The following is a 23744-nucleotide window of genomic DNA, read 5'->3' as shown; positions in this document are numbered from 1 at the left end:
GGAACGAATGCTTTTCTGACTTCCTTCAGGGTGGTAACTCTGTGGCACCCTCTTCTGACTCCTTACGTGTTCTTCAGGCTTGAGGGACTCTTTTGACGTGCACCGGCATCCAGCCTGGTGCCTGCTTCCATAAGCTTCCCAGCACCCATTCTGCTGACAGCCCAGGGTTCAGTACTTTGATCTCTTCTGCTGCCCTTGCTCGCTTTTGCCTTGTGGCTTATGTCTTTGTATTTCTCTCTCTACCCCTCACTGTCGGTAACGCCTAAGAACGACCTTTAGTTAATGGTGTTTGTGTGTGTGCGTGTGTGTATGCGTGTGCGTTTGCGTGTTTGTGTGTGTGTGTGTGTCTTTGTTAGTGTGTATGTGCGTGTGTCGTATCTGGCACACGGTCCTGTGATTACCTGCCCTCGTGAAGCCAACAAGTGCCCTGAGTTAGAATGCACACGTTCAGCAAAGCTTGCAGGAGCTGGTAGGAGGTGAACTCAAGGTAGTTAAGCCGGTCATCTCATGGTAATTAGAAACTCTGATTGGCAGGTTTAGACTTCCTGATCGAGAACCTAAATGAGCTGATTAAGGTGTCGCCGTTCTTTCACGGGGGTTCTGGTTGAAAAGATTGGGAATGATTCTATGCGGTGCTTAGTAAAAGTATTTTGACTTAAGGAACGTACCAGTTGTTAGCGTTTATGTATGAAATCCGAGAGTTGCTCTCTTCAACTAAACAGCAGTTTGCATTGAGATGTGCTCTGGTTGTGTCACCCAGGCTGGGGTGCAGTGGAATGAGGAAGGGTCAGTGCACCCTCCCCTTGCCCAGCTCAGGCACTGCTGCCCCTCAGCTGGGACCACGGGGGCCGTGCCACCACACCGGGCTAATTTTGGTATCTTTTGTGGAGACGGGGTTTCTCCGTTTGGCGCAGCCTGGTCTCCACCTCCTGGGCTCAAGCGAGCTGCTTTCCTCGGCCTCCCAGAGGAGGACGGCTCGCGATTACAGGATCATGCCCGGCCTTTTATCTAAAAGAAACCAACAGCAGCCACAAAACCTTCTGCGTAGTCGCAGTTATCAGTGTCAACTAACGGATTGAGAGTTTGTGTCTAAGAAGTCCTTATGCACTCGATGATTTCACACGAAAGGAAGACGAAAGAGAATGTCACATCTTGTACCTGATTTATGATTGCAACTAGGGCGTTTTTTAAAAAACAATCAGTGAACCGCCAAAGTAGAATTGATTCGAATGCCTTCAGAATATCTTGTGAATTCTGAGGTGTCCTCCAAGGAGGGAGGCAGTGGCTGGGTGTGGGAGGCGAAAGTCACAGGGCCAGCACTTGACCCCTGCAGAATTCAGAGGCTCAACTTTGCACCAAGCCAAGGGTTCTGGTGCCCATTGGAAGTTTCGTTCCCCAACCCGCATTGACTTTGCATTGGTCCTCCTCCCCCCTGATTTTATCTGTAAGGCAAGTCCTGAGTTTATCGTCGGGAGAATCTTCTCTTGTAGTCGCGAACTGCCTTGGCCATCAGCGGGGCCACTTTCTTGGCAGCCTGTTTCCGGGTTTTGGCCGCGGGCGCCCCGTGCTCATTGCTGCTGCTCTGGCAGGGGTTGGCCCGCTCCTCAGGGAGCCGGTGAAGGACGCTGCTGCTGCTGCTGCTGCTGCTGCTGCTGCCGCTGCTGCTGCTGCTGCTGCCGCTAATGATGCCGCCCCCGCCGCCGTCCCCGAGCCCCCCGGCGCCCTGGCTGGAGGGAGCCTGGCTGCTTCCTGCGGGCTTGGGGGCTGGCTTGATCCCTCCATTTCCCGGGTCAGCTGCTCCTGCTGACTTCCCTTGCCTGCTGGAAGCATCCTGAGGCGTCTTGGCCGCAGAGTTGAAACAGATCATCTTTGTCTGACGGCGGCTGGGTTCGTTTTCACGTGCTGATCGGATTTTCGTGGTCACTACTCGCAGCCGCTGCTCTCGGGCGTCCCGAAGCCGCAGGTACAGCTCCCGCCAAGACTCGTGCTCCTGTGGCTTTTCTTCCTTGAAGTCGTGGAGACAATGAATCCTCCATAATTCATCTGTCTCTCGAGCCAGTGCGTGATTGTCTTTCTCTCTGCGATACAGCTGATCAGGCGTCCACGCTTCCAGAACGGGTTCAAGAACCGAGTAGGGGACCCCTCCCACGTCGCCGAGGGCGTCCGGATTGTTTCTAAGCACCCGGAGGCACTGCTGGCGCAGCGTCAGCACCTGCAGCTGGCAGGCAGGCCTGGAGCCCGAGTACACCTGCCTCTTAGCATTCACTCTGCGTCCAGGGAAAGCAGCTTCCTCCTGGAACGTTGGCGCGGAGAGTGCTTCTGGCTGTGCCTGGGAGGTCATGGCCTCAAAAGCGGACAGCAGATCGTAGTTGGCCTGCATCCAGTCCGCTGAGGGGTCCCAGAGCTCTGAGAAGACAGGGCTGGGCACCGTTTTCGGCCCGGCGGAATCAGCGCCGGCCGCCTGCAGCCTCTCTGACTGGCTTTCCTGCACAGGAGGCGATTTCTGAGCCGAAGCCCAGCGGGACGATTCGTGCCCCTCGCTGTGGCTCACCACGGCTTCCCCCTGGAGTTGGCCCTGGCAGCCCTGACCCAGCAGAGGCCCGCCCTGAGCGGCGTGAGCGTGGCCTCTTCCGGGTTCCTTCCCGGGCAGGGCGGGCTCAGGGCCCTCGGGCATGGGGAGGGGAGCGGTGCGCGTTGGAGGGGCCCGTTGGGGGCCGGAATCAGCTGGGGCCATTCTGGGGCGCTTTCTCTCGGCTCTGGGCTCGCGACTGGGAGACCTCGGGTGAGGTCTCTGTTGCCCCGGAGGTGTTCTGCGCGCTGTCCGTCTGTGCTCAGGGCTGTGAGATGGGCTCCCGGGGGCCGTCGCGTTTTCTGGGAAGCCCCAGGCCTTTTCCTGGTCCTGAAGAGCCTCCCCGAAGCGCTGTCGGGAAGCGCTCTCCTCAGGGTCCTGTGGGTCAGGCCCGGTGTTTCGGTCCACAAGCACCAGCTTCTTCCACCGGGCCGCTAAGTCTCTGGCAAAGTCGCCCACCTGCTGGTGCTTCCGCAGGCGCTTCACCGCCTTTCTGATTCCAGTCTCCGCCAGGATGTCTGCCGTCATGGGCAAGGCGGAGAGTTTCTGCAAATATTTCTCTAGCTTTCTCGGGTCCGTCTTAGTGGCCAGACGCACCTGCAGCTTCTCCACCGCGCGCAGCGTAGTGGACCCTGCCGCCATCTCGCCAGAGCTGTGCAGGCGTCGCTGCCCTGGCGGTCGCGGCTCTGTCCTCGGGGCGGCGGGACACACGAAGTCTGGGGTGGCCGGTCCTCGCTGCCCGGTCGCCAGGCAGCGACCTCGGGATGTGGAGTCGCAGCCTGGAGCAAGCTCGGTCCTCGGAGCAGTGGGCCACTGGTTCCGGGGCGCTGGTCCTCGCGGACCGCAGGCCTCGGGGCGGGGAGTCCCCACAACCTGGAGCGAGCTGGGTCCTCGGAGCAGCGGGCCACTCGGTCTGGAACGCCGGTCCTTGCAGACAGCCGAGCAGGCCCGCTTCTCTTCCTGGGGATGTGGAGCCGCAGCCCGCACTGACCTCCGCGGTGCGCCGTCCGTCCAACGCCGAAGGAAGCTCCCCTGCCAGAGCCCGGCCTTATATAGCCAGCCCCAGGCCCGCCCGGGGCTCCAGCCCTGCCACCCTTGGCCCCTGGGCTGCCCCGCCCCAATACGAATTCATTCCGTCGGCCCAAGGCAGCCAGTCGGGACGGTCCACGCCAGGTGGACTGCTGTGCCCCACAGGTTGATTCGGTTAATTGCACCCTGGACACACCCCACTGAGTTCTACCGTTGGCCCTCCGTGTTCCCAGGTTCCACATCTGTGGATTCCGAAAGACACAGAGGGAATCTTCCTGGCAGCAAAAGCGGAAATAACAGCACCCGCCAGGCAAAATCCTAGGCAGAAGAACCAACAGAGGACAACAGCCCTTTATCTGGGATTGACGTTGTGTGAGGGGACTTCGTATCATGTTTGTTTTCCATTTTGGCAGGGGAAGCGTTTTCCACGAAGAAAGGTTGTTGCCGGTGGATTTGCTTCCCAGGGACTGGGCTTTCTGGCTGGGAGTGGGGAGGGGCTGCGGGGTGATGGGTGGCTACTCCACCTCTAGAAACAGGGTGTGGCTCCTCTGCCTTGGGGAGGATATTCTGCTCTCTTGTGAGTTTTGCAGGCCGCCTGACATTCTCTCCTGAATTGCTGTCAAGAAATAGAGAGGGGCGCTGACTCTGGCCCTTGCTGGGGAAGCTTTTCTGAGGTTTTGTTTTTAAATTTTGAGACGGAGTTTGGCTTTTGTCGTCCAGGCTGGAGTGCAACGGTGGGATCTGGGCTCACTGCAACCTCCGCCTCCCGGGTTCGAGCGGTTCTCCTATCTCAGCCCCCTGAGTAGCTGCTTTTACAGGCGCTGGCCAGCAAGTCCAACCGAGTTTCGTCTTTGTAGAAGAGAGGGGATTGCCTCATATTGGTCGGGCTGTTCTGCAACACCTGACCTCAGGTGGTCTGCCGGCCTCGACCTCCCAAAGCCATGGGAATACAGGCGTGAGTCACCGTGCCCGGACATGTCTGAGTTTTTACACGGTCGCTGATGGGATTATGTCCCCTTCCCCGGAACGAATGCTTTTCTGACTTCCTTCAGGGTGGTAACTCTGTGGCACCCTCTTCTGACTCCTTACGTGTTCTTCAGGCTTGAGGGACTCTTTTGACGTGCACCGGCATCCAGCCTGGTGCCTGCTTCCATAAGCTTCCCAGCACCCATTCTGCTGACAGCCCAGGGTTCAGTACTTTGATCTCTTCTGCTGCCCTTGCTCGCTTTTGCCTTGTGGCTTATGTCTTTGTATTTCTCTCTCTACCCCTCACTGTCGGTAACGCCTAAGAACGACCTTTAGTTAATGGTGTTTGTGTGTGTGCGTGTGTGTATGCGTGTGCGTTTGCGTGTTTGTGTGTGTGTGTGTGTCTTTGTTAGTGTGTATGTGCGTGTGTCGTATCTGGCACACGGTCCTGTGATTACCTGCCCTCGTGAAGCCAACAAGTGCCCTGAGTTAGAATGCACACGTTCAGCAAAGCTTGCAGGAGCTGGTAGGAGGTGAACTCAAGGTAGTTAAGCCGGTCATCTCATGGTAATTAGAAACTCTGATTGGCAGGTTTAGACTTCCTGATCGAGAACCTAAATGAGCTGATTAAGGTGTCGCCGTTCTTTCACGGGGGTTCTGGTTGAAAAGATTGGGAATGATTCTATGCGGTGCTTAGTAAAAGTATTTTGACTTAAGGAACGTACCAGTTGTTAGCGTTTATGTATGAAATCCGAGAGTTGCTCTCTTCAACTAAACAGCAGTTTGCATTGAGATGTGCTCTGGTTGTGTCACCCAGGCTGGGGTGCAGTGGAATGAGGAAGGGTCAGTGCACCCTCCCCTTGCCCAGCTCAGGCACTGCTGCCCCTCAGCTGGGACCACGGGGGCCGTGCCACCACACCGGGCTAATTTTGGTATCTTTTGTGGAGACGGGGTTTCTCCGTTTGGCGCAGCCTGGTCTCCACCTCCTGGGCTCAAGCGAGCTGCTTTCCTCGGCCTCCCAGAGGAGGACGGCTCGCGATTACAGGATCATGCCCGGCCTTTTATCTAAAAGAAACCAACAGCAGCCACAAAACCTTCTGCGTAGTCGCAGTTATCAGTGTCAACTAACGGATTGAGAGTTTGTGTCTAAGAAGTCCTTATGCACTCGATGATTTCACACGAAAGGAAGACGAAAGAGAATGTCACATCTTGTACCTGATTTATGATTGCAACTAGGGCGTTTTTTAAAAAACAATCAGTGAACCGCCAAAGTAGAATTGATTCGAATGCCTTCAGAATATCTTGTGAATTCTGAGGTGTCCTCCAAGGAGGGAGGCAGTGGCTGGGTGTGGGAGGCGAAAGTCACAGGGCCAGCACTTGACCCCTGCAGAATTCAGAGGCTCAACTTTGCACCAAGCCAAGGGTTCTGGTGCCCATTGGAAGTTTCGTTCCCCAACCCGCATTGACTTTGCATTGGTCCTCCTCCCCCCTGATTTTATCTGTAAGGCAAGTCCTGAGTTTATCGTCGGGAGAATCTTCTCTTGTAGTCGCGAACTGCCTTGGCCATCAGCGGGGCCACTTTCTTGGCAGCCTGTTTCCGGGTTTTGGCCGCGGGCGCCCCGTGCTCATTGCTGCTGCTCTGGCAGGGGTTGGCCCGCTCCTCAGGGAGCCGGTGAAGGACGCTGCTGCTGCTGCTGCTGCTGCTGCTGCTGCCGCTGCTGCTGCTGCTGCTGCCGCTAATGATGCCGCCCCCGCCGCCGTCCCCGAGCCCCCCGGCGCCCTGGCTGGAGGGAGCCTGGCTGCTTCCTGCGGGCTTGGGGGCTGGCTTGATCCCTCCATTTCCCGGGTCAGCTGCTCCTGCTGACTTCCCTTGCCTGCTGGAAGCATCCTGAGGCGTCTTGGCCGCAGAGTTGAAACAGATCATCTTTGTCTGACGGCGGCTGGGTTCGTTTTCACGTGCTGATCGGATTTTCGTGGTCACTACTCGCAGCCGCTGCTCTCGGGCGTCCCGAAGCCGCAGGTACAGCTCCCGCCAAGACTCGTGCTCCTGTGGCTTTTCTTCCTTGAAGTCGTGGAGACAATGAATCCTCCATAATTCATCTGTCTCTCGAGCCAGTGCGTGATTGTCTTTCTCTCTGCGATACAGCTGATCAGGCGTCCACGCTTCCAGAACGGGTTCAAGAACCGAGTAGGGGACCCCTCCCACGTCGCCGAGGGCGTCCGGATTGTTTCTAAGCACCCGGAGGCACTGCTGGCGCAGCGTCAGCACCTGCAGCTGGCAGGCAGGCCTGGAGCCCGAGTACACCTGCCTCTTAGCATTCACTCTGCGTCCAGGGAAAGCAGCTTCCTCCTGGAACGTTGGCGCGGAGAGTGCTTCTGGCTGTGCCTGGGAGGTCATGGCCTCAAAAGCGGACAGCAGATCGTAGTTGGCCTGCATCCAGTCCGCTGAGGGGTCCCAGAGCTCTGAGAAGACAGGGCTGGGCACCGTTTTCGGCCCGGCGGAATCAGCGCCGGCCGCCTGCAGCCTCTCTGACTGGCTTTCCTGCACAGGAGGCGATTTCTGAGCCGAAGCCCAGCGGGACGATTCGTGCCCCTCGCTGTGGCTCACCACGGCTTCCCCCTGGAGTTGGCCCTGGCAGCCCTGACCCAGCAGAGGCCCGCCCTGAGCGGCGTGAGCGTGGCCTCTTCCGGGTTCCTTCCCGGGCAGGGCGGGCTCAGGGCCCTCGGGCATGGGGAGGGGAGCGGTGCGCGTTGGAGGGGCCCGTTGGGGGCCGGAATCAGCTGGGGCCATTCTGGGGCGCTTTCTCTCGGCTCTGGGCTCGCGACTGGGAGACCTCGGGTGAGGTCTCTGTTGCCCCGGAGGTGTTCTGCGCGCTGTCCGTCTGTGCTCAGGGCTGTGAGATGGGCTCCCGGGGGCCGTCGCGTTTTCTGGGAAGCCCCAGGCCTTTTCCTGGTCCTGAAGAGCCTCCCCGAAGCGCTGTCGGGAAGCGCTCTCCTCAGGGTCCTGTGGGTCAGGCCCGGTGTTTCGGTCCACAAGCACCAGCTTCTTCCACCGGGCCGCTAAGTCTCTGGCAAAGTCGCCCACCTGCTGGTGCTTCCGCAGGCGCTTCACCGCCTTTCTGATTCCAGTCTCCGCCAGGATGTCTGCCGTCATGGGCAAGGCGGAGAGTTTCTGCAAATATTTCTCTAGCTTTCTCGGGTCCGTCTTAGTGGCCAGACGCACCTGCAGCTTCTCCACCGCGCGCAGCGTAGTGGACCCTGCCGCCATCTCGCCAGAGCTGTGCAGGCGTCGCTGCCCTGGCGGTCGCGGCTCTGTCCTCGGGGCGGCGGGACACACGAAGTCTGGGGTGGCCGGTCCTCGCTGCCCGGTCGCCAGGCAGCGACCTCGGGATGTGGAGTCGCAGCCTGGAGCAAGCTCGGTCCTCGGAGCAGTGGGCCACTGGTTCCGGGGCGCTGGTCCTCGCGGACCGCAGGCCTCGGGGCGGGGAGTCCCCACAACCTGGAGCGAGCTGGGTCCTCGGAGCAGCGGGCCACTCGGTCTGGAACGCCGGTCCTTGCAGACAGCCGAGCAGGCCCGCTTCTCTTCCTGGGGATGTGGAGCCGCAGCCCGCACTGACCTCCGCGGTGCGCCGTCCGTCCAACGCCGAAGGAAGCTCCCCTGCCAGAGCCCGGCCTTATATAGCCAGCCCCAGGCCCGCCCGGGGCTCCAGCCCTGCCACCCTTGGCCCCTGGGCTGCCCCGCCCCAATACGAATTCATTCCGTCGGCCCAAGGCAGCCAGTCGGGACGGTCCACGCCAGGTGGACTGCTGTGCCCCACAGGTTGATTCGGTTAATTGCACCCTGGACACACCCCACTGAGTTCTACCGTTGGCCCTCCGTGTTCCCAGGTTCCACATCTGTGGATTCCAAAAGACACAGAGGGAATCTTCCTGGCAGCAAAAGCGGAAATAACAGCACCCGCCAGGCAAAATCCTAGGCAGAAGAACCAACAGAGGACAACAGCCCTTTATCTGGGATTGACGTTGTGTGAGGGGACTTCGTATCATGTTTGTTTTCCATTTTGGCAGGGGAAGCGTTTTCCACGAAGAAAGGTTGTTGCCGGTGGATTTGCTTCCCAGGGACTGGGCTTTCTGGCTGGGAGTGGGGAGGGGCTGCGGGGTGATGGGTGGCTACTCCACCTCTAGAAACAGGGTGTGGCTCCTCTGCCTTGGGGAGGATATTCTGCTCTCTTGTGAGTTTTGCAGGCCGCCTGACATTCTCTCCTGAATTGCTGTCAAGAAATAGAGAGGGGCGCTGACTCTGGCCCTTGCTGGGGAAGCTTTTCTGAGGTTTTGTTTTTAAATTTTGAGACGGAGTTTGGCTTTTGTCGTCCAGGCTGGAGTGCAACGGTGGGATCTGGGCTCACTGCAACCTCCGCCTCCCGGGTTCGAGCGGTTCTCCTATCTCAGCCCCCTGAGTAGCTGCTTTTACAGGCGCTGGCCAGCAAGTCCAACCGAGTTTCGTCTTTGTAGAAGAGAGGGGATTGCCTCATATTGGTCGGGCTGTTCTGCAACACCTGACCTCAGGTGGTCTGCCGGCCTCGACCTCCCAAAGCCATGGGAATACAGGCGTGAGTCACCGTGCCCGGACATGTCTGAGTTTTTACACGGTCGCTGATGGGATTATGTCCCCTTCCCCGGAACGAATGCTTTTCTGACTTCCTTCAGGGTGGTAACTCTGTGGCACCCTCTTCTGACTCCTTACGTGTTCTTCAGGCTTGAGGGACTCTTTTGACGTGCACCGGCATCCAGCCTGGTGCCTGCTTCCATAAGCTTCCCAGCACCCATTCTGCTGACAGCCCAGGGTTCAGTACTTTGATCTCTTCTGCTGCCCTTGCTCGCTTTTGCCTTGTGGCTTATGTCTTTGTATTTCTCTCTCTACCCCTCACTGTCGGTAACGCCTAAGAACGACCTTTAGTTAATGGTGTTTGTGTGTGTGCGTGTGTGTATGCGTGTGCGTTTGCGTGTTTGTGTGTGTGTGTGTGTCTTTGTTAGTGTGTATGTGCGTGTGTCGTATCTGGCACACGGTCCTGTGATTACCTGCCCTCGTGAAGCCAACAAGTGCCCTGAGTTAGAATGCACACGTTCAGCAAAGCTTGCAGGAGCTGGTAGGAGGTGAACTCAAGGTAGTTAAGCCGGTCATCTCATGGTAATTAGAAACTCTGATTGGCAGGTTTAGACTTCCTGATCGAGAACCTAAATGAGGTGATTAAGGTGTCGCCGTTCTTTCACGGGGGTTCTGGTTGAAAAGATTGGGAATGATTCTATGCGGTGCTTAGTAAAAGTATTTTGACTTAAGGAACGTACCAGTTGTTAGCGTTTATGTATGAAATCCGAGAGTTGCTCTCTTCAACTAAACAGCAGTTTGCATTGAGATGTGCTCTGGTTGTGTCACCCAGGCTGGGGTGCAGTGGAATGAGGAAGGGTCAGTGCACCCTCCCCTTGCCCAGCTCAGGCGCTGCTGCCCCTCAGCTGGGACCACGGGGGCCGTGCCACCACACCGGGCTAATTTTGGTATCTTTTGTGGAGACGGGGTTTCTCCGTTTGGCGCAGCCTGGTCTCCACCTCCTGGGCTCAAGCGAGCTGCTTTCCTCGGCCTCCCAGAGGAGGACGGCTCGCGATTACAGGATCATGCCCGGCCTTTTATCTAAAAGAAACCAACAGCAGCCACAAAACCTTCTGCGTAGTCGCAGTTATCAGTGTCAACTAACGGATTGAGAGTTTGTGTCTAAGAAGTCCTTATGCACTCGATGATTTCACACGAAAGGAAGACGAAAGAGAATGTCACATCTTGTACCTGATTTATGATTGCAACTAGGGCGTTTTTTAAAAAACAATCAGTGAACCGCCAAAGTAGAATTGATTCGAATGCCTTCAGAATATCTTGTGAATTCTGAGGTGTCCTCCAAGGAGGGAGGCAGTGGCTGGGTGTGGGAGGCGAAAGTCACAGGGCCAGCACTTGACCCCTGCAGAATTCAGAGGCTCAACTTTGCACCAAGCCAAGGGTTCTGGTGCCCATTGGAAGTTTCGTTCCCCAACCCGCATTGACTTTGCATTGGTCCTCCTCCCCCCTGATTTTATCTGTAAGGCAAGTCCTGAGTTTATCGTCGGGAGAATCTTCTCTTGTAGTCGCGAACTGCCTTGGCCATCAGCGGGGCCACTTTCTTGGCAGCCTGTTTCCGGGTTTTGGCCGCGGGCGCCCCGTGCTCATTGCTGCTGCTCTGGCAGGGGTTGGCCCGCTCCTCAGGGAGCCGGTGAAGGACGCTGCTGCTGCTGCGGCTGCTGCCGCTGCTGCTGCTGCTGCTGCCGCTGCTGCTGCTGCTGCTGCCGCTAATGATGCCGCCCCCGCCGCCGTCCCCGAGCCCCCCGGCGCCCTGGCTGGAGGGAGCCTGGCTGCTTCCTGCGGGCTTGGGGGCTGGCTTGATCCCTCCATTTCCCGGGTCAGCTGCTCCTGCTGACTTCCCTTGCCTGCTGGAAGCATCCTGAGGCGTCTTGGCCGCAGAGTTGAAACAGATCATCTTTGTCTGACGGCGGCTGGGTTCGTTTTCACGTGCTGATCGGATTTTCGTGGTCACTACTCGCAGCCGCTGCTCTCGGGCGTCCCGAAGCCGCAGGTACAGCTCCCGCCAAGACTCGTGCTCCTGTGGCTTTTCTTCCTTGAAGTCGTGGAGACAATGAATCCTCCATAATTCATCTGTCTCTCGAGCCAGTGCGTGATTGTCTTTCTCTCTGCGATACAGCTGATCAGGCGTCCACGCTTCCAGAACGGGTTCAAGAACCGAGTAGGGGACCCCTCCCACGTCGCCGAGGGCGTCCGGATTGTTTCTAAGCACCCGGAGGCACTGCTGGCGCAGCGTCAGCACCTGCAGCTGGCAGGCAGGCCTGGAGCCCGAGTACACCTGCCTCTTAGCATTCACTCTGCGTCCAGGGAAAGCAGCTTCCTCCTGGAACGTTGGCGCGGAGAGTGCTTCTGGCTGTGCCTGGGAGGTCATGGCCTCAAAAGCGGACAGCAGATCGTAGTTGGCCTGCATCCAGTCCGCTGAGGGGTCCCAGAGCTCTGAGAAGACAGGGCTGGGCACCGTTTTCGGCCCGGCGGAATCAGCGCCGGCCGCCTGCAGCCTCTCTGACTGGCTTTCCTGCACAGGAGGCGATTTCTGAGCCGAAGCCCAGCGGGACGATTCGTGCCCCTCGCTGTGGCTCACCACGGCTTCCCCCTGGAGTTGGCCCTGGCAGCCCTGACCCAGCAGAGGCCCGCCCTGAGCGGCGTGAGCGTGGCCTCTTCCGGGTTCCTTCCCGGGCAGGGCGGGCTCAGGGCCCTCGGGCATGGGGAGGGGAGCGGTGCGCGTTGGAGGGGCCCGTTGGGGGCCGGAATCAGCTGGGGCCATTCTGGGGCGCTTTCTCTCGGCTCTGGGCTCGCGACTGGGAGACCTCGGGTGAGGTCTCTGTTGCCCCGGAGGTGTTCTGCGCGCTGTCCGTCTGTGCTCAGGGCTGTGAGATGGGCTCCCGGGGGCCGTCGCGTTTTCTGGGAAGCCCCAGGCCTTTTCCTGGTCCTGAAGAGCCTCCCCGAAGCGCTGTCGGGAAGCGCTCTCCTCAGGGTCCTGTGGGTCAGGCCCGGTGTTTCGGTCCACAAGCACCAGCTTCTTCCACCGGGCCGCTAAGTCTCTGGCAAAGTCGCCCACCTGCTGGTGCTTCCGCAGGCGCTTCACCGCCTTTCTGATTCCAGTCTCCGCCAGGATGTCTGCCGTCATGGGCAAGGCGGAGAGTTTCTGCAAATATTTCTCTAGCTTTCTCGGGTCCGTCTTAGTGGCCAGACGCACCTGCAGCTTCTCCACCGCGCGCAGCGTAGTGGACCCTGCCGCCATCTCGCCAGAGCTGTGCAGGCGTCGCTGCCCTGGCGGTCGCGGCTCTGTCCTCGGGGCGGCGGGACACACGAAGTCTGGGGTGGCCGGTCCTCGCTGCCCGGTCGCCAGGCAGCGACCTCGGGATGTGGAGTCGCAGCCTGGAGCAAGCTCGGTCCTCGGAGCAGTGGGCCACTGGTTCCGGGGCGCTGGTCCTCGCGGACCGCAGGCCTCGGGGCGGGGAGTCCCCACAACCTGGAGCGAGCTGGGTCCTCGGAGCAGCGGGCCACTCGGTCTGGAACGCCGGTCCTTGCAGACAGCCGAGCAGGCCCGCTTCTCTTCCTGGGGATGTGGAGCCGCAGCCCGCACTGACCTCCGCGGTGCGCCGTCCGTCCAACGCCGAAGGAAGCTCCCCTGCCAGAGCCCGGCCTTATATAGCCAGCCCCAGGCCCGCCCGGGGCTCCAGCCCTGCCACCCTTGGCCCCTGGGCTGCCCCGCCCCAATACGAATTCATTCCGTCGGCCCAAGGCAGCCAGTCGGGACGGTCCACGCCAGGTGGACTGCTGTGCCCCACAGGTTGATTCGGTTAATTGCACCCTGGACACACCCCACTGAGTTCTACCGTTGGCCCTCCGTGTTCCCAGGTTCCACATCTGTGGATTCCAAAAGACACAGAGGGAATCTTCCTGGCAGCAAAAGCGGAAATAACAGCACCCGCCAGGCAAAATCCTAGGCAGAAGAACCAACAGAGGACAACAGCCCTTTATCTGGGATTGACGTTGTGTGAGGGGACTTCGTATCATGTTTGTTTTCCATTTTGGCAGGGGAAGCGTTTTCCACGAAGAAAGGTTGTTGCCGGTGGATTTGCTTCCCAGGGACTGGGCTTTCTGGCTGGGAGTGGGGAGGGGCTGCGGGGTGATGGGTGGCTACTCCACCTCTAGAAACAGGGTGTGGCTCCTCTGCCTTGGGGAGGATATTCTGCTCTCTTGTGAGTTTTGCAGGCCGCCTGACATTCTCTCCTGAATTGCTGTCAAGAAATAGAGAGGGGCGCTGACTCTGGCCCTTGCTGGGGAAGCTTTTCTGAGGTTTTGTTTTTAAATTTTGAGACGGAGTTTGGCTTTTGTCGTCCAGGCTGGAGTGCAACGGTGGGATCTGGGCTCACTGCAACCTCCGCCTCCCGGGTTCGAGCGGTTCTCCTATCTCAGCCCCCTGAGTAGCTGCTTTTACAGGCGCTGGCCAGCAAGTCCAACCGAGTTTCGTCTTTGTAGAAGAGAGGGGATTGCCTCATATTGGTCGGGCTGTTCTGCAACACCTGACCTCAGGTGGTCTGCCGGCCTCGACCTCCCAAAGCCATGGGAATACAGGCGTGAGTCACCGTGCCCGGACATGTCTGAGTTTTTACACGGTCGCTGATGGGATTATGTCCCCTTCCCCGGAAAGAATGCTTTTCTGACTTCCTTCAGGGTGGTAACTCTGTGGCACCCTCTTCTGACTCCTTACGTGTTCTTCAGGCTTGAGGGACTCTTTTGACGTGCACCGGCATCCAGCCTGGTGCCTGCTTCCATAAGCTTCCCAGCACCCATTCTGCTGACAGCCCAGGGTTCAGTACTTTGATCTCTTCTGCTGCCCTTGCTCGCTTTTGCCTTGTGGCTTATGTCTTTGTATTTCTCTCTCTACCCCTCACTGTCGGTAACGCCTAAGAACGACCTTTAGTTAATGGTGTTTGTGTGTGTGCGTGTGTGTATGCGTGTGCGTTTGCGTGTTTGTGTGTGTGTGTGTGTCTTTGTTAGTGTGTATGTGCGTGTGTCGTATCTGGCACACGGTCCTGTGATTACCTGCCCTCGTGAAGCCAACAAGTGCCCTGAGTTAGAATGCACACGTTCAGCAAAGCTTGCAGGAGCTGGTAGGAGGTGAACTCAAGGTAGTTAAGCCGGTCATCTCATGGTAATTAGAAACTCTGATTGGCAGGTTTAGACTTCCTGATCGAGAACCTAAATGAGCTGATTAAGGTGTCGCCGTTCTTTCACGGGGGTTCTGGTTGAAAAGATTGGGAATGATTCTATGCGGTGCTTAGTAAAAGTATTTTGACTTAAGGAACGTACCAGTTGTTAGCGTTTATGTATGAAATCCGAGAGTTGCTCTCTTCAACTAAACAGCAGTTTGCATTGAGATGTGCTCTGGTTGTGTCACCCAGGCTGGGGTGCAGTGGAATGAGGAAGGGTCAGTGCACCCTCCCCTTGCCCAGCTCAGGCGCTGCTGCCCCTCAGCTGGGACCACGGGGGCCGTGCCACCACACCGGGCTAATTTTGGTATCTTTTGTGGAGACGGGGTTTCTCCGTTTGGCGCAGCCTGGTCTCCACCTCCTGGGCTCAAGCGAGCTGCTTTCCTCGGCCTCCCAGAGGAGGACGGCTCGCGATTACAGGATCATGCCCGGCCTTTTATCTAAAAGAAACCAACAGCAGCCACAAAACCTTCTGCGTAGTCGCAGTTATCAGTGTCAACTAACGGATTGAGAGTTTGTGTCTAAGAAGTCCTTATGCACTCGATGATTTCACACGAAAGGAAGACGAAAGAGAATGTCACATCTTGTACCTGATTTATGATTGCAACTAGGGCGTTTTTTAAAAAACAATCAGTGAACCGCCAAAGTAGAATTGATTCGAATGCCTTCAGAATATCTTGTGAATTCTGAGGTGTCCTCCAAGGAGGGAGGCAGTGGCTGGGTGTGGGAGGCGAAAGTCACAGGGCCAGCACTTGACCCCTGCAGAATTCAGAGGCTCAACTTTGCACCAAGCCAAGGGTTCTGGTGCCCATTGGAAGTTTCGTTCCCCAACCCGCATTGACTTTGCATTGGTCCTCCTCCCCCCTGATTTTATCTGTAAGGCAAGTCCTGAGTTTATCGTCGGGAGAATCTTCTCTTGTAGTCGCGAACTGCCTTGGCCATCAGCGGGGCCACTTTCTTGGCAGCCTGTTTCCGGGTTTTGGCCGCGGGCGCCCCGTGCTCATTGCTGCTGCTCTGGCAGGGGTTGGCCCGCTCCTCAGGGAGCCGGTGAAGGACGCTGCTGCTGCTGCGGCTGCTGCCGCTGCTGCTGCTGCTGCTGCCGCTGCTGCTGCTGCTGCTGCCGCTAATGATGCCGCCCCCGCCGCCGTCCCCGAGCCCCCCGGCGCCCTGGCTGGAGGGAGCCTGGCTGCTTCCTGCGGGCTTGGGGGCTGGCTTGATCCCTCCATTTCCCGGGTCAGCTGCTCCTGCTGACTTCCCTTGCCTGCTGGAAGCATCCTGAGGCGTCTTGGCCGCAGAGTTGAAACAGATCATCTTTGTCTGACGGCGGCTGGGTTCGTTTTCACGTGCTGATCGGATTTTCGTGGTCACTACTCGCAGCCGCTGCTCTCGGGCGTCCCGAAGCCGCAGGTACAGCTCCCGCCAAGACTCGTGCTCCTGTGGCTTTTCTTCCTTGAAGTCGTGGAGACAATGAATCCTCCATAATTCATCTGTCTCTCGAGCCAGTGCGTGATTGTCTTTCTCTCTGCGATACAGCTGATCAGGCGTCCACGCTTCCAGAACGGGTTCAAGAACCGAGTAGGGGACCCCTCCCACGTCGCCGAGGGCGTCCGGATTGTTTCTAAGCACCCGGAGGCACTGCTGGCGCAGCGTCAGCACCTGCAGCTGGCAGGCAGGCCTGGAGCCCGAGTACACCTGCCTCTTAGCATTCACTCTGCGTCCAGGGAAAGCAGCTTCCTCCTGGAACGTTGGCGCGGAGAGTGCTTCTGGCTGTGCCTGGGAGGTCATGGCCTCAAAAGCGGACAGCAGATCGTAGTTGGCCTGCATCCAGTCCGCTGAGGGGTCCCAGAGCTCTGAGAAGACAGGGCTGGGCACCGTTTTCGGCCCGGCGGAATCAGCGCCGGCCGCCTGCAGCCTCTCTGACTGGCTTTCCTGCACAGGAGGCGATTTCTGAGCCGAAGCCCAGCGGGACGATTCGTGCCCCTCGCTGTGGCTCACCACGGCTTCCCCCTGGAGTTGGCCCTGGCAGCCCTGACCCAGCAGAGGCCCGCCCTGAGCGGCGTGAGCGTGGCCTCTTCCGGGTTCCTTCCCGGGCAGGGCGGGCTCAGGGCCCTCGGGCATGGGGAGGGGAGCGGTGCGCGTTGGAGGGGCCCGTTGGGGGCCGGAATCAGCTGGGGCCATTCTGGGGCGCTTTCTCTCGGCTCTGGGCTCGCGACTGGGAGACCTCGGGTGAGGTCTCTGTTGCCCCGGAGGTGTTCTGCGCGCTGTCCGTCTGTGCTCAGGGCTGTGAGATGGGCTCCCGGGGGCCGTCGCGTTTTCTGGGAAGCCCCAGGCCTTTTCCTGGTCCTGAAGAGCCTCCCCGAAGCGCTGTCGGGAAGCGCTCTCCTCAGGGTCCTGTGGGTCAGGCCCGGTGTTTCGGTCCACAAGCACCAGCTTCTTCCACCGGGCCGCTAAGTCTCTGGCAAAGTCGCCCACCTGCTGGTGCTTCCGCAGGCGCTTCACCGCCTTTCTGATTCCAGTCTCCGCCAGGATGTCTGCCGTCATGGGCAAGGCGGAGAGTTTCTGCAAATATTTCTCTAGCTTTCTCGGGTCCGTCTTAGTGGCCAGACGCACCTGCAGCTTCTCCACCGCGCGCAGCGTAGTGGACCCTGCCGCCATCTCGCCAGAGCTGTGCAGGCGTCGCTGCCCTGGCGGTCGCGGCTCTGTCCTCGGGGCGGCGGGACACACGAAGTCTGGGGTGGCCGGTCCTCGCTGCCCGGTCGCCAGGCAGCGACCTCGGGATGTGGAGTCGCAGCCTGGAGCAAGCTCGGTCCTCGGAGCAGTGGGCCACTGGTTCCGGGGCGCTGGTCCTCGCGGACCGCAGGCCTCGGGGCGGGGAGTCCCCACAACCTGGAGCGAGCTGGGTCCTCGGAGCAGCGGGCCACTCGGTCTGGAACGCCGGTCCTTGCAGACAGCCGAGCAGGCCCGCTTCTCTTCCTGGGGATGTGGAGCCGCAGCCCGCACTGACCTCCGCGGTGCGCCGTCCGTCCAACGCCGAAGGAAGCTCCCCTGCCAGAGCCCGGCCTTATATAGCCAGCCCCAGGCCCGCCCGGGGCTCCAGCCCTGCCACCCTTGGCCCCTGGGCTGCCCCGCCCCAATACGAATTCATTCCGTCGGCCCAAGGCAGCCAGTCGGGACGGTCCACGCCAGGTGGACTGCTGTGCCCCACAGGTTGATTCGGTTAATTGCACCCTGGACACACCCCACTGAGTTCTACCGTTGGCCCTCCGTGTTCCCAGGTTCCACATCTGTGGATTCCAAAAGACACAGAGGGAATCTTCCTGGCAGCAAAAGCGGAAATAACAGCACCCGCCAGGCAAAATCCTAGGCAGAAGAACCAACAGAGGACAACAGCCCTTTATCTGGGATTGACGTTGTGTGAGGGGACTTCGTATCATGTTTGTTTTCCATTTTGGCAGGGGAAGCGTTTTCCACGAAGAAAGGTTGTTGCCGGTGGATTTGCTTCCCAGGGACTGGGCTTTCTGGCTGGGAGTGGGGAGGGGCTGCGGGGTGATGGGTGGCTACTCCACCTCTAGAAACAGGGTGTGGCTCCTCTGCCTTGGGGAGGATATTCTGCTCTCTTGTGAGTTTTGCAGGCCGCCTGACATTCTCTCCTGAATTGCTGTCAAGAAATAGAGAGGGGCGCTGACTCTGGCCCTTGCTGGGGAAGCTTTTCTGAGGTTTTGTTTTTAAATTTTGAGACGGAGTTTGGCTTTTGTCGTCCAGGCTGGAGTGCAACGGTGGGATCTGGGCTCACTGCAACCTCCGCCTCCCGGGTTCGAGCGGTTCTCCTATCTCAGCCCCCTGAGTAGCTGCTTTTACAGGCGCTGGCCAGCAAGTCCAACCGAGTTTCGTCTTTGTAGAAGAGAGGGGATTGCCTCATATTGGTCGGGCTGTTCTGCAACACCTGACCTCAGGTGGTCTGCCGGCCTCGACCTCCCAAAGCCATGGGAATACAGGCGTGAGTCACCGTGCCCGGACATGTCTGAGTTTTTACACGGTCGCTGATGGGATTATGTCCCCTTCCCCGGAACGAATGCTTTTCTGACTTCCTTCAGGGTGGTAACTCTGTGGCACCCTCTTCTGACTCCTTACGTGTTCTTCAGGCTTGAGGGACTCTTTTGACGTGCACCGGCATCCAGCCTGGTGCCTGCTTCCATAAGCTTCCCAGCACCCATTCTGCTGACAGCCCAGGGTTCAGTACTTTGATCTCTTCTGCTGCCCTTGCTCGCTTTTGCCTTGTGGCTTATGTCTTTGTATTTCTCTCTCTACCCCTCACTGTCGGTAACGCCTAAGAACGACCTTTAGTTAATGGTGTTTGTGTGTGTGCGTGTGTGTATGCGTGTGCGTTTGCGTGTTTGTGTGTGTGTGTGTCTTTGTTAGTGTGTATGTGCGTGTGTCGTATCTGGCACACGGTCCTGTGATTACCTGCCCTCGTGAAGCCAACAAGTGCCCTGAGTTAGAATGCACACGTTCAGCAAAGCTTGCAGGAGCTGGTAGGAGGTGAACTCAAGGTAGTTAAGCCGGTCATCTCATGGTAATTAGAAACTCTGATTGGCAGGTTTAGACTTCCTGATCGAGAACCTAAATGAGCTGATTAAGGTGTCGCCGTTCTTTCACGGGGGTTCTGGTTGAAAAGATTGGGAATGATTCTATGCGGTGCTTAGTAAAAGTATTTTGACTTAAGGAACGTACCAGTTGTTAGCGTTTATGTATGAAATCCGAGAGTTGCTCTCTTCAACTAAACAGCAGTTTGCATTGAGATGTGCTCTGGTTGTGTCACCCAGGCTGGGGTGCAGTGGAATGAGGAAGGGTCAGTGCACCCTCCCCTTGCCCAGCTCAGGCGCTGCTGCCCCTCAGCTGGGACCACGGGGGCCGTGCCACCACGCCGGGCTAATTTTGGTATCTTTTGTGGAGACGGGGTTTCTCCGTTTGGCGCAGCCTGGTCTCCACCTCCTGGGCTCAAGCGAGCTGCTTTCCTCGGCCTCCCAGAGGAGGACGGCTCGCGATTACAGGATCATGCCCGGCCTTTTATCTAAAAGAAACCAACAGCAGCCACAAAACCTTCTGCGTAGTCGCAGTTATCAGTGTCAACTAACGGATTGAGAGTTTGTGTCTAAGAAGTCCTTATGCACTCGATGATTTCACACGAAAGGAAGACGAAAGAGAATGTCACATCTTGTACCTGATTTATGATTGCAACTAGGGCGTTTTTTAAAAAACAATCAGTGAACCGCCAAAGTAGAATTGATTCGAATGCCTTCAGAATATCTTGTGAATTCTGAGGTGTCCTCCAAGGAGGGAGGCAGTGGCTGGGTGTGGGAGGCGAAAGTCACAGGGCCAGCACTTGACCCCTGCAGAATTCAGAGGCTCAACTTTGCACCAAGCCAAGGGTTCTGGTGCCCATTGGAAGTTTCGTTCCCCAACCCGCATTGACTTTGCATTGGTCCTCCTCCCCCCTGATTTTATCTGTAAGGCAAGTCCTGAGTTTATCGTCGGGAGAATCTTCTCTTGTAGTCGCGAACTGCCTTGGCCATCAGCGGGGCCACTTTCTTGGCAGCCTGTTTCCGGGTTTTGGCCGCGGGCGCCCCGTGCTCATTGCTGCTGCTCTGGCAGGGGTTGGCCCGCTCCTCAGGGAGCCGGTGAAGGACGCTGCTGCTGCTGCGGCTGCTGCCGCTGCTGCTGCTGCTGCTGCCGCTGCTGCTGCTGCTGCTGCCGCTAATGATGCCGCCCCCGCCGCCGTCCCCGAGCCCCCCGGCGCCCTGGCTGGAGGGAGCCTGGCTGCTTCCTGCGGGCTTGGGGGCTGGCTTGATCCCTCCATTTCCCGGGTCAGCTGCTCCTGCTGACTTCCCTTGCCTGCTGGAAGCATCCTGAGGCGTCTTGGCCGCAGAGTTGAAACAGATCATCTTTGTCTGACGGCGGCTGGGTTCGTTTTCACGTGCTGATCGGATTTTCGTGGTCACTACTCGCAGCCGCTGCTCTCGGGCGTCCCGAAGCCGCAGGTACAGCTCCCGCCAAGACTCGTGCTCCTGTGGCTTTTCTTCCTTGAAGTCGTGGAGACAATGAATCCTCCATAATTCATCTGTCTCTCGAGCCAGTGCGTGATTGTCTTTCTCTCTGCGATACAGCTGATCAGGCGTCCACGCTTCCAGAACGGGTTCAAGAACCGAGTAGGGGACCCCTCCCACGTCGCCGAGGGCGTCCGGATTGTTTCTAAGCACCCGGAGGCACTGCTGGCGCAGCGTCAGCACCTGCAGCTGGCAGGCAGGCCTGGAGCCCGAGTACACCTGCCTCTTAGCATTCACTCTGCGTCCAGGGAAAGCAGCTTCCTCCTGGAACGTTGGCGCGGAGAGTGCTTCTGGCTGTGCCTGGGAGGTCATGGCCTCAAAAGCGGACAGCAGATCGTAGTTGGCCTGCATCCAGTCCGCTGAGGGGTCCCAGAGCTCTGAGAAGACAGGGCTGGGCACCGTTTTCGGCCCGGCGGAATCAGCGCCGGCCGCCTGCAGCCTCTCTGACTGGCTTTCCTGCACAGGAGGCGATTTCTGAGCCGAAGCCCAGCGGGACGATTCGTGCCCCTCGCTGTGGCTCACCACGGCTTCCCCCTGGAGTTGGCCCTGGCAGCCCTGACCCAGCAGAGGCCCGCCCTGAGCGGCGTGAGCGTGGCCTCTTCCGGGTTCCTTCCCGGGCAGGGCGGGCTCAGGGCCCTCGGGCATGGGGAGGGGAGCGGTGCGCGTTGGAGGGGCCCGTTGGGGGCCGGAATCAGCTGGGGCCATTCTGGGGCGCTTTCTCTCGGCTCTGGGCTCGCGACTGGGAGACCTCGGGTGAGGTCTCTGTTGCCCCGGAGGTGTTCTGCGCGCTGTCCGTCTGTGCTCAGGGCTGTGAGATGGGCTCCCGGGGGCCGTCGCGTTTTCTGGGAAGCCCCAGGCCTTTTCCTGGTCCTGAAGAGCCTCCCCGAAGCGCTGTCGGGAAGCGCTCTCCTCAGGGTCCTGTGGGTCAGGCCCGGTGTTTCGGTCCACAAGCACCAGCTTCTTCCACCGGGCCGCTAAGTCTCTGGCAAAGTCGCCCACCTGCTGGTGCTTCCGCAGGCGCTTCACCGCCTTTCTGATTCCAGTCTCCGCCAGGATGTCTGCCGTCATGGGCAAGGCGGAGAGTTTCTGCAAATATTTCTCTAGCTTTCTCGGGTCCGTCTTAGTGGCCAGACGCACCTGCAGCTTCTCCACCGCGCGCAGCGTAGTGGACCCTGCCGCCATCTCGCCAGAGCTGTGCAGGCGTCGCTGCCCTGGCGGTCGCGGCTCTGTCCTCGGGGCGGCGGGACACACGAAGTCTGGGGTGGCCGGTCCTCGCTGCCCGGTCGCCAGGCAGCGACCTCGGGATGTGGAGTCGCAGCCTGGAGCAAGCTCGGTCCTCGGAGCAGTGGGCCACTGGTTCCGGGGCGCTGGTCCTCGCGGACCGCAGGCCTCGGGGCGGGGAGTCCCCACAACCTGGAGCGAGCTGGGTCCTCGGAGCAGCGGGCCACTCGGTCTGGAACGCCGGTCCTTGCAGACAGCCGAGCAGGCCCGCTTCTCTTCCTGGGGATGTGGAGCCGCAGCCCGCACTGACCTCCGCGGTGCGCCGTCCGTCCAACGCCGAAGGAAGCTCCCCTGCCAGAGCCCGGCCTTATATAGCCAGCCCCAGGCCCGCCCGGGGCTCCAGCCCTGCCACCCTTGGCCCCTGGGCTGCCCCGCCCCAATACGAATTCATTCCGTCGGCCCAAGGCAGCCAGTCGGGACGGTCCACGCCAGGTGGACTGCTGTGCCCCACAGGTTGATTCGGTTAATTGCACCCTGGACACACCCCACTGAGTTCTACCGTTGGCCCTCCGTGTTCCCAGGTTCCACATCTGTGGATTCCAAAAGACACAGAGGGAATCTTCCTGGCAGCAAAAGCGGAAATAACAGCACCCGCCAGGCAAAATCCTAGGCAGAAGAACCAACAGAGGACAACAGCCCTTTATCTGGGATTGACGTTGTGTGAGGGGACTTCGTATCATGTTTGTTTTCCATTTTGGCAGGGGAAGCGTTTTCCACGAAGAAAGGTTGTTGCCGGTGGATTTGCTTCCCAGGGACTGGGCTTTCTGGCTGGGAGTGGGGAGGGGCTGCGGGGTGATGGGTGGCTACTCCACCTCTAGAAACAGGGTGTGGCTCCTCTGCCTTGGGGAGGATATTCTGCTCTCTTGTGAGTTTTGCAGGCCGCCTGACATTCTCTCCTGAATTGCTGTCAAGAAATAGAGAGGGGCGCTGACTCTGGCCCTTGCTGGGGAAGCTTTTCTGAGGTTTTGTTTTTAAATTTTGAGACGGAGTTTGGCTTTTGTCGTCCAGGCTGGAGTGCAACGGTGGGATCTGGGCTCACTGCAACCTCCGCCTCCCGGGTTCGAGCGGTTCTCCTATCTCAGCCCCCTGAGTAGCTGCTTTTACAGGCGCTGGCCAGCAAGTCCAACCGAGTTTCGTCTTTGTAGAAGAGAGGGGATTGCCTCATATTGGTCGGGCTGTTCTGCAACACCTGACCTCAGGTGGTCTGCCGGCCTCGACCTCCCAAAGCCATGGGAATACAGGCGTGAGTCACCGTGCCCGGACATGTCTGAGTTTTTACACGGTCGCTGATGGGATTATGTCCCCTTCCCCGGAAAGAATGCTTTTCTGACTTCCTTCAGGGTGGTAACTCTGTGGCACCCTCTTCTGACTCCTTACGTGTTCTTCAGGCTTGAGGGACTCTTTTGACGTGCACCGGCATCCAGCCTGGTGCCTGCTTCCATAAGCTTCCCAGCACCCATTCTGCTGACAGCCCAGGGTTCAGTACTTTGATCTCTTCTGCTGCCCTTGCTCGCTTTTGCCTTGTGGCTTATGTCTTTGTATTTCTCTCTCTACCCCTCACTGTCGGTAACGCCTAAGAACGACCTTTAGTTAATGGTGTTTGTGTGTGTGCGTGTGTGTATGCGTGTGCGTTTGCGTGTTTGTGTGTGTGTGTGTCTTTGTTAGTGTGTATGTGCGTGTGTCGTATCTGGCACACGGTCCTGTGATTACCTGCCCTCGTGAAGCCAACAAGTGCCCTGAGTTAGAATGCACACGTTCAGCAAAGCTTGCAGGAGCTGGTAGGAGGTGAACTCAAGGTAGTTAAGCCGGTCATCTCATGGTAATTAGAAACTCTGATTGGCAGGTTTAGACTTCCTGATCGAGAACCTAAATGAGGTGATTAAGGTGTCGCCGTTCTTTCACGGGGGTTCTGGTTG

The 23744-nt window shown here is 58.6% G+C and overlaps 6 protein-coding genes across 7 annotated transcripts in view; 1 reads left to right on the top strand and 5 right to left on the bottom strand.

The window, feature by feature from the left end:
- Positions 1–23744, top strand: part of KATNAL2 (katanin catalytic subunit A1 like 2) — a 274880-nt gene that overhangs the window by 130964 nt on the left and 120172 nt on the right. The window lies entirely within an intron of this gene.
- Positions 1463–3332, bottom strand: LOC129457729 (elongin-A3). Its single transcript, XM_055233187.2, has 2 exons — positions 1677–3332; positions 1463–1583 (listed from the first exon to the last, which is right to left on the bottom strand). The coding sequence occupies exons 1-2, from the start codon at positions 3209–3211 to the stop codon at positions 1463–1465; spliced, it is 1656 nt and encodes a 551-aa protein (XP_055089162.2). The 5' UTR covers positions 3212–3332.
- LOC129457724 (elongin-A3) lies at positions 6084–7953 on the bottom strand. The gene is made up of 2 exons (XM_055233182.2): positions 6298–7953; positions 6084–6204 (listed from the first exon to the last, which is right to left on the bottom strand). Exons 1-2 carry the CDS (start codon positions 7830–7832, stop codon positions 6084–6086), a joined length of 1656 nt encoding a protein of 551 aa, XP_055089157.2. The 5' UTR covers positions 7833–7953.
- LOC129457696 (elongin-A3) lies at positions 10705–12586 on the bottom strand. The gene is made up of 2 exons (XM_055233149.2): positions 10931–12586; positions 10705–10825 (listed from the first exon to the last, which is right to left on the bottom strand). Exons 1-2 carry the CDS (start codon positions 12463–12465, stop codon positions 10705–10707), a joined length of 1656 nt encoding a protein of 551 aa, XP_055089124.2. The 5' UTR covers positions 12466–12586.
- Positions 15338–17219, bottom strand: LOC129457720 (elongin-A3). The gene is made up of 2 exons (XM_055233178.2): positions 15564–17219; positions 15338–15458 (listed from the first exon to the last, which is right to left on the bottom strand). The coding sequence occupies exons 1-2, from the start codon at positions 17096–17098 to the stop codon at positions 15338–15340; spliced, it is 1656 nt and encodes a 551-aa protein (XP_055089153.2). The 5' UTR covers positions 17099–17219.
- Positions 19969–21850, bottom strand: LOC129457667 (elongin-A3). The gene is made up of 2 exons (XM_063613940.1): positions 20195–21850; positions 19969–20089 (listed from the first exon to the last, which is right to left on the bottom strand). The coding sequence occupies exons 1-2, from the start codon at positions 21727–21729 to the stop codon at positions 19969–19971; spliced, it is 1656 nt and encodes a 551-aa protein (XP_063470010.1). The 5' UTR covers positions 21730–21850.

The sequence above is a fragment of the Symphalangus syndactylus genome, chromosome 1 (assembly GCF_028878055.3).
Source record: "Symphalangus syndactylus isolate Jambi chromosome 1, NHGRI_mSymSyn1-v2.1_pri, whole genome shotgun sequence".
NCBI lineage: Eukaryota > Metazoa > Chordata > Mammalia > Primates > Hylobatidae > Symphalangus > Symphalangus syndactylus.
This window is presented reverse-complemented; position numbering and strand designations above follow the sequence as displayed.

Coding starts and splice junctions, on each gene's coding strand:
- LOC129457729 (XM_055233187.2), bottom strand. CDS start 3,211: ATGGCGGCAGGGTCCACTACGCTGCGCGCGGTGGAGAAGCTGCAGGTG. Junction 1,584..1,676: donor GGGGGCGGCATCATTAGCGG/CAGCAGCAGCAG, acceptor CAACCCCTGCCA/GAGCAGCAGCAATGAGCACG.
- LOC129457724 (XM_055233182.2), bottom strand. CDS start 7,832: ATGGCGGCAGGGTCCACTACGCTGCGCGCGGTGGAGAAGCTGCAGGTG. Junction 6,205..6,297: donor GGGGGCGGCATCATTAGCGG/CAGCAGCAGCAG, acceptor CAACCCCTGCCA/GAGCAGCAGCAATGAGCACG.
- LOC129457696 (XM_055233149.2), bottom strand. CDS start 12,465: ATGGCGGCAGGGTCCACTACGCTGCGCGCGGTGGAGAAGCTGCAGGTG. Junction 10,826..10,930: donor GGGGGCGGCATCATTAGCGG/CAGCAGCAGCAG, acceptor CAACCCCTGCCA/GAGCAGCAGCAATGAGCACG.
- LOC129457720 (XM_055233178.2), bottom strand. CDS start 17,098: ATGGCGGCAGGGTCCACTACGCTGCGCGCGGTGGAGAAGCTGCAGGTG. Junction 15,459..15,563: donor GGGGGCGGCATCATTAGCGG/CAGCAGCAGCAG, acceptor CAACCCCTGCCA/GAGCAGCAGCAATGAGCACG.
- LOC129457667 (XM_063613940.1), bottom strand. CDS start 21,729: ATGGCGGCAGGGTCCACTACGCTGCGCGCGGTGGAGAAGCTGCAGGTG. Junction 20,090..20,194: donor GGGGGCGGCATCATTAGCGG/CAGCAGCAGCAG, acceptor CAACCCCTGCCA/GAGCAGCAGCAATGAGCACG.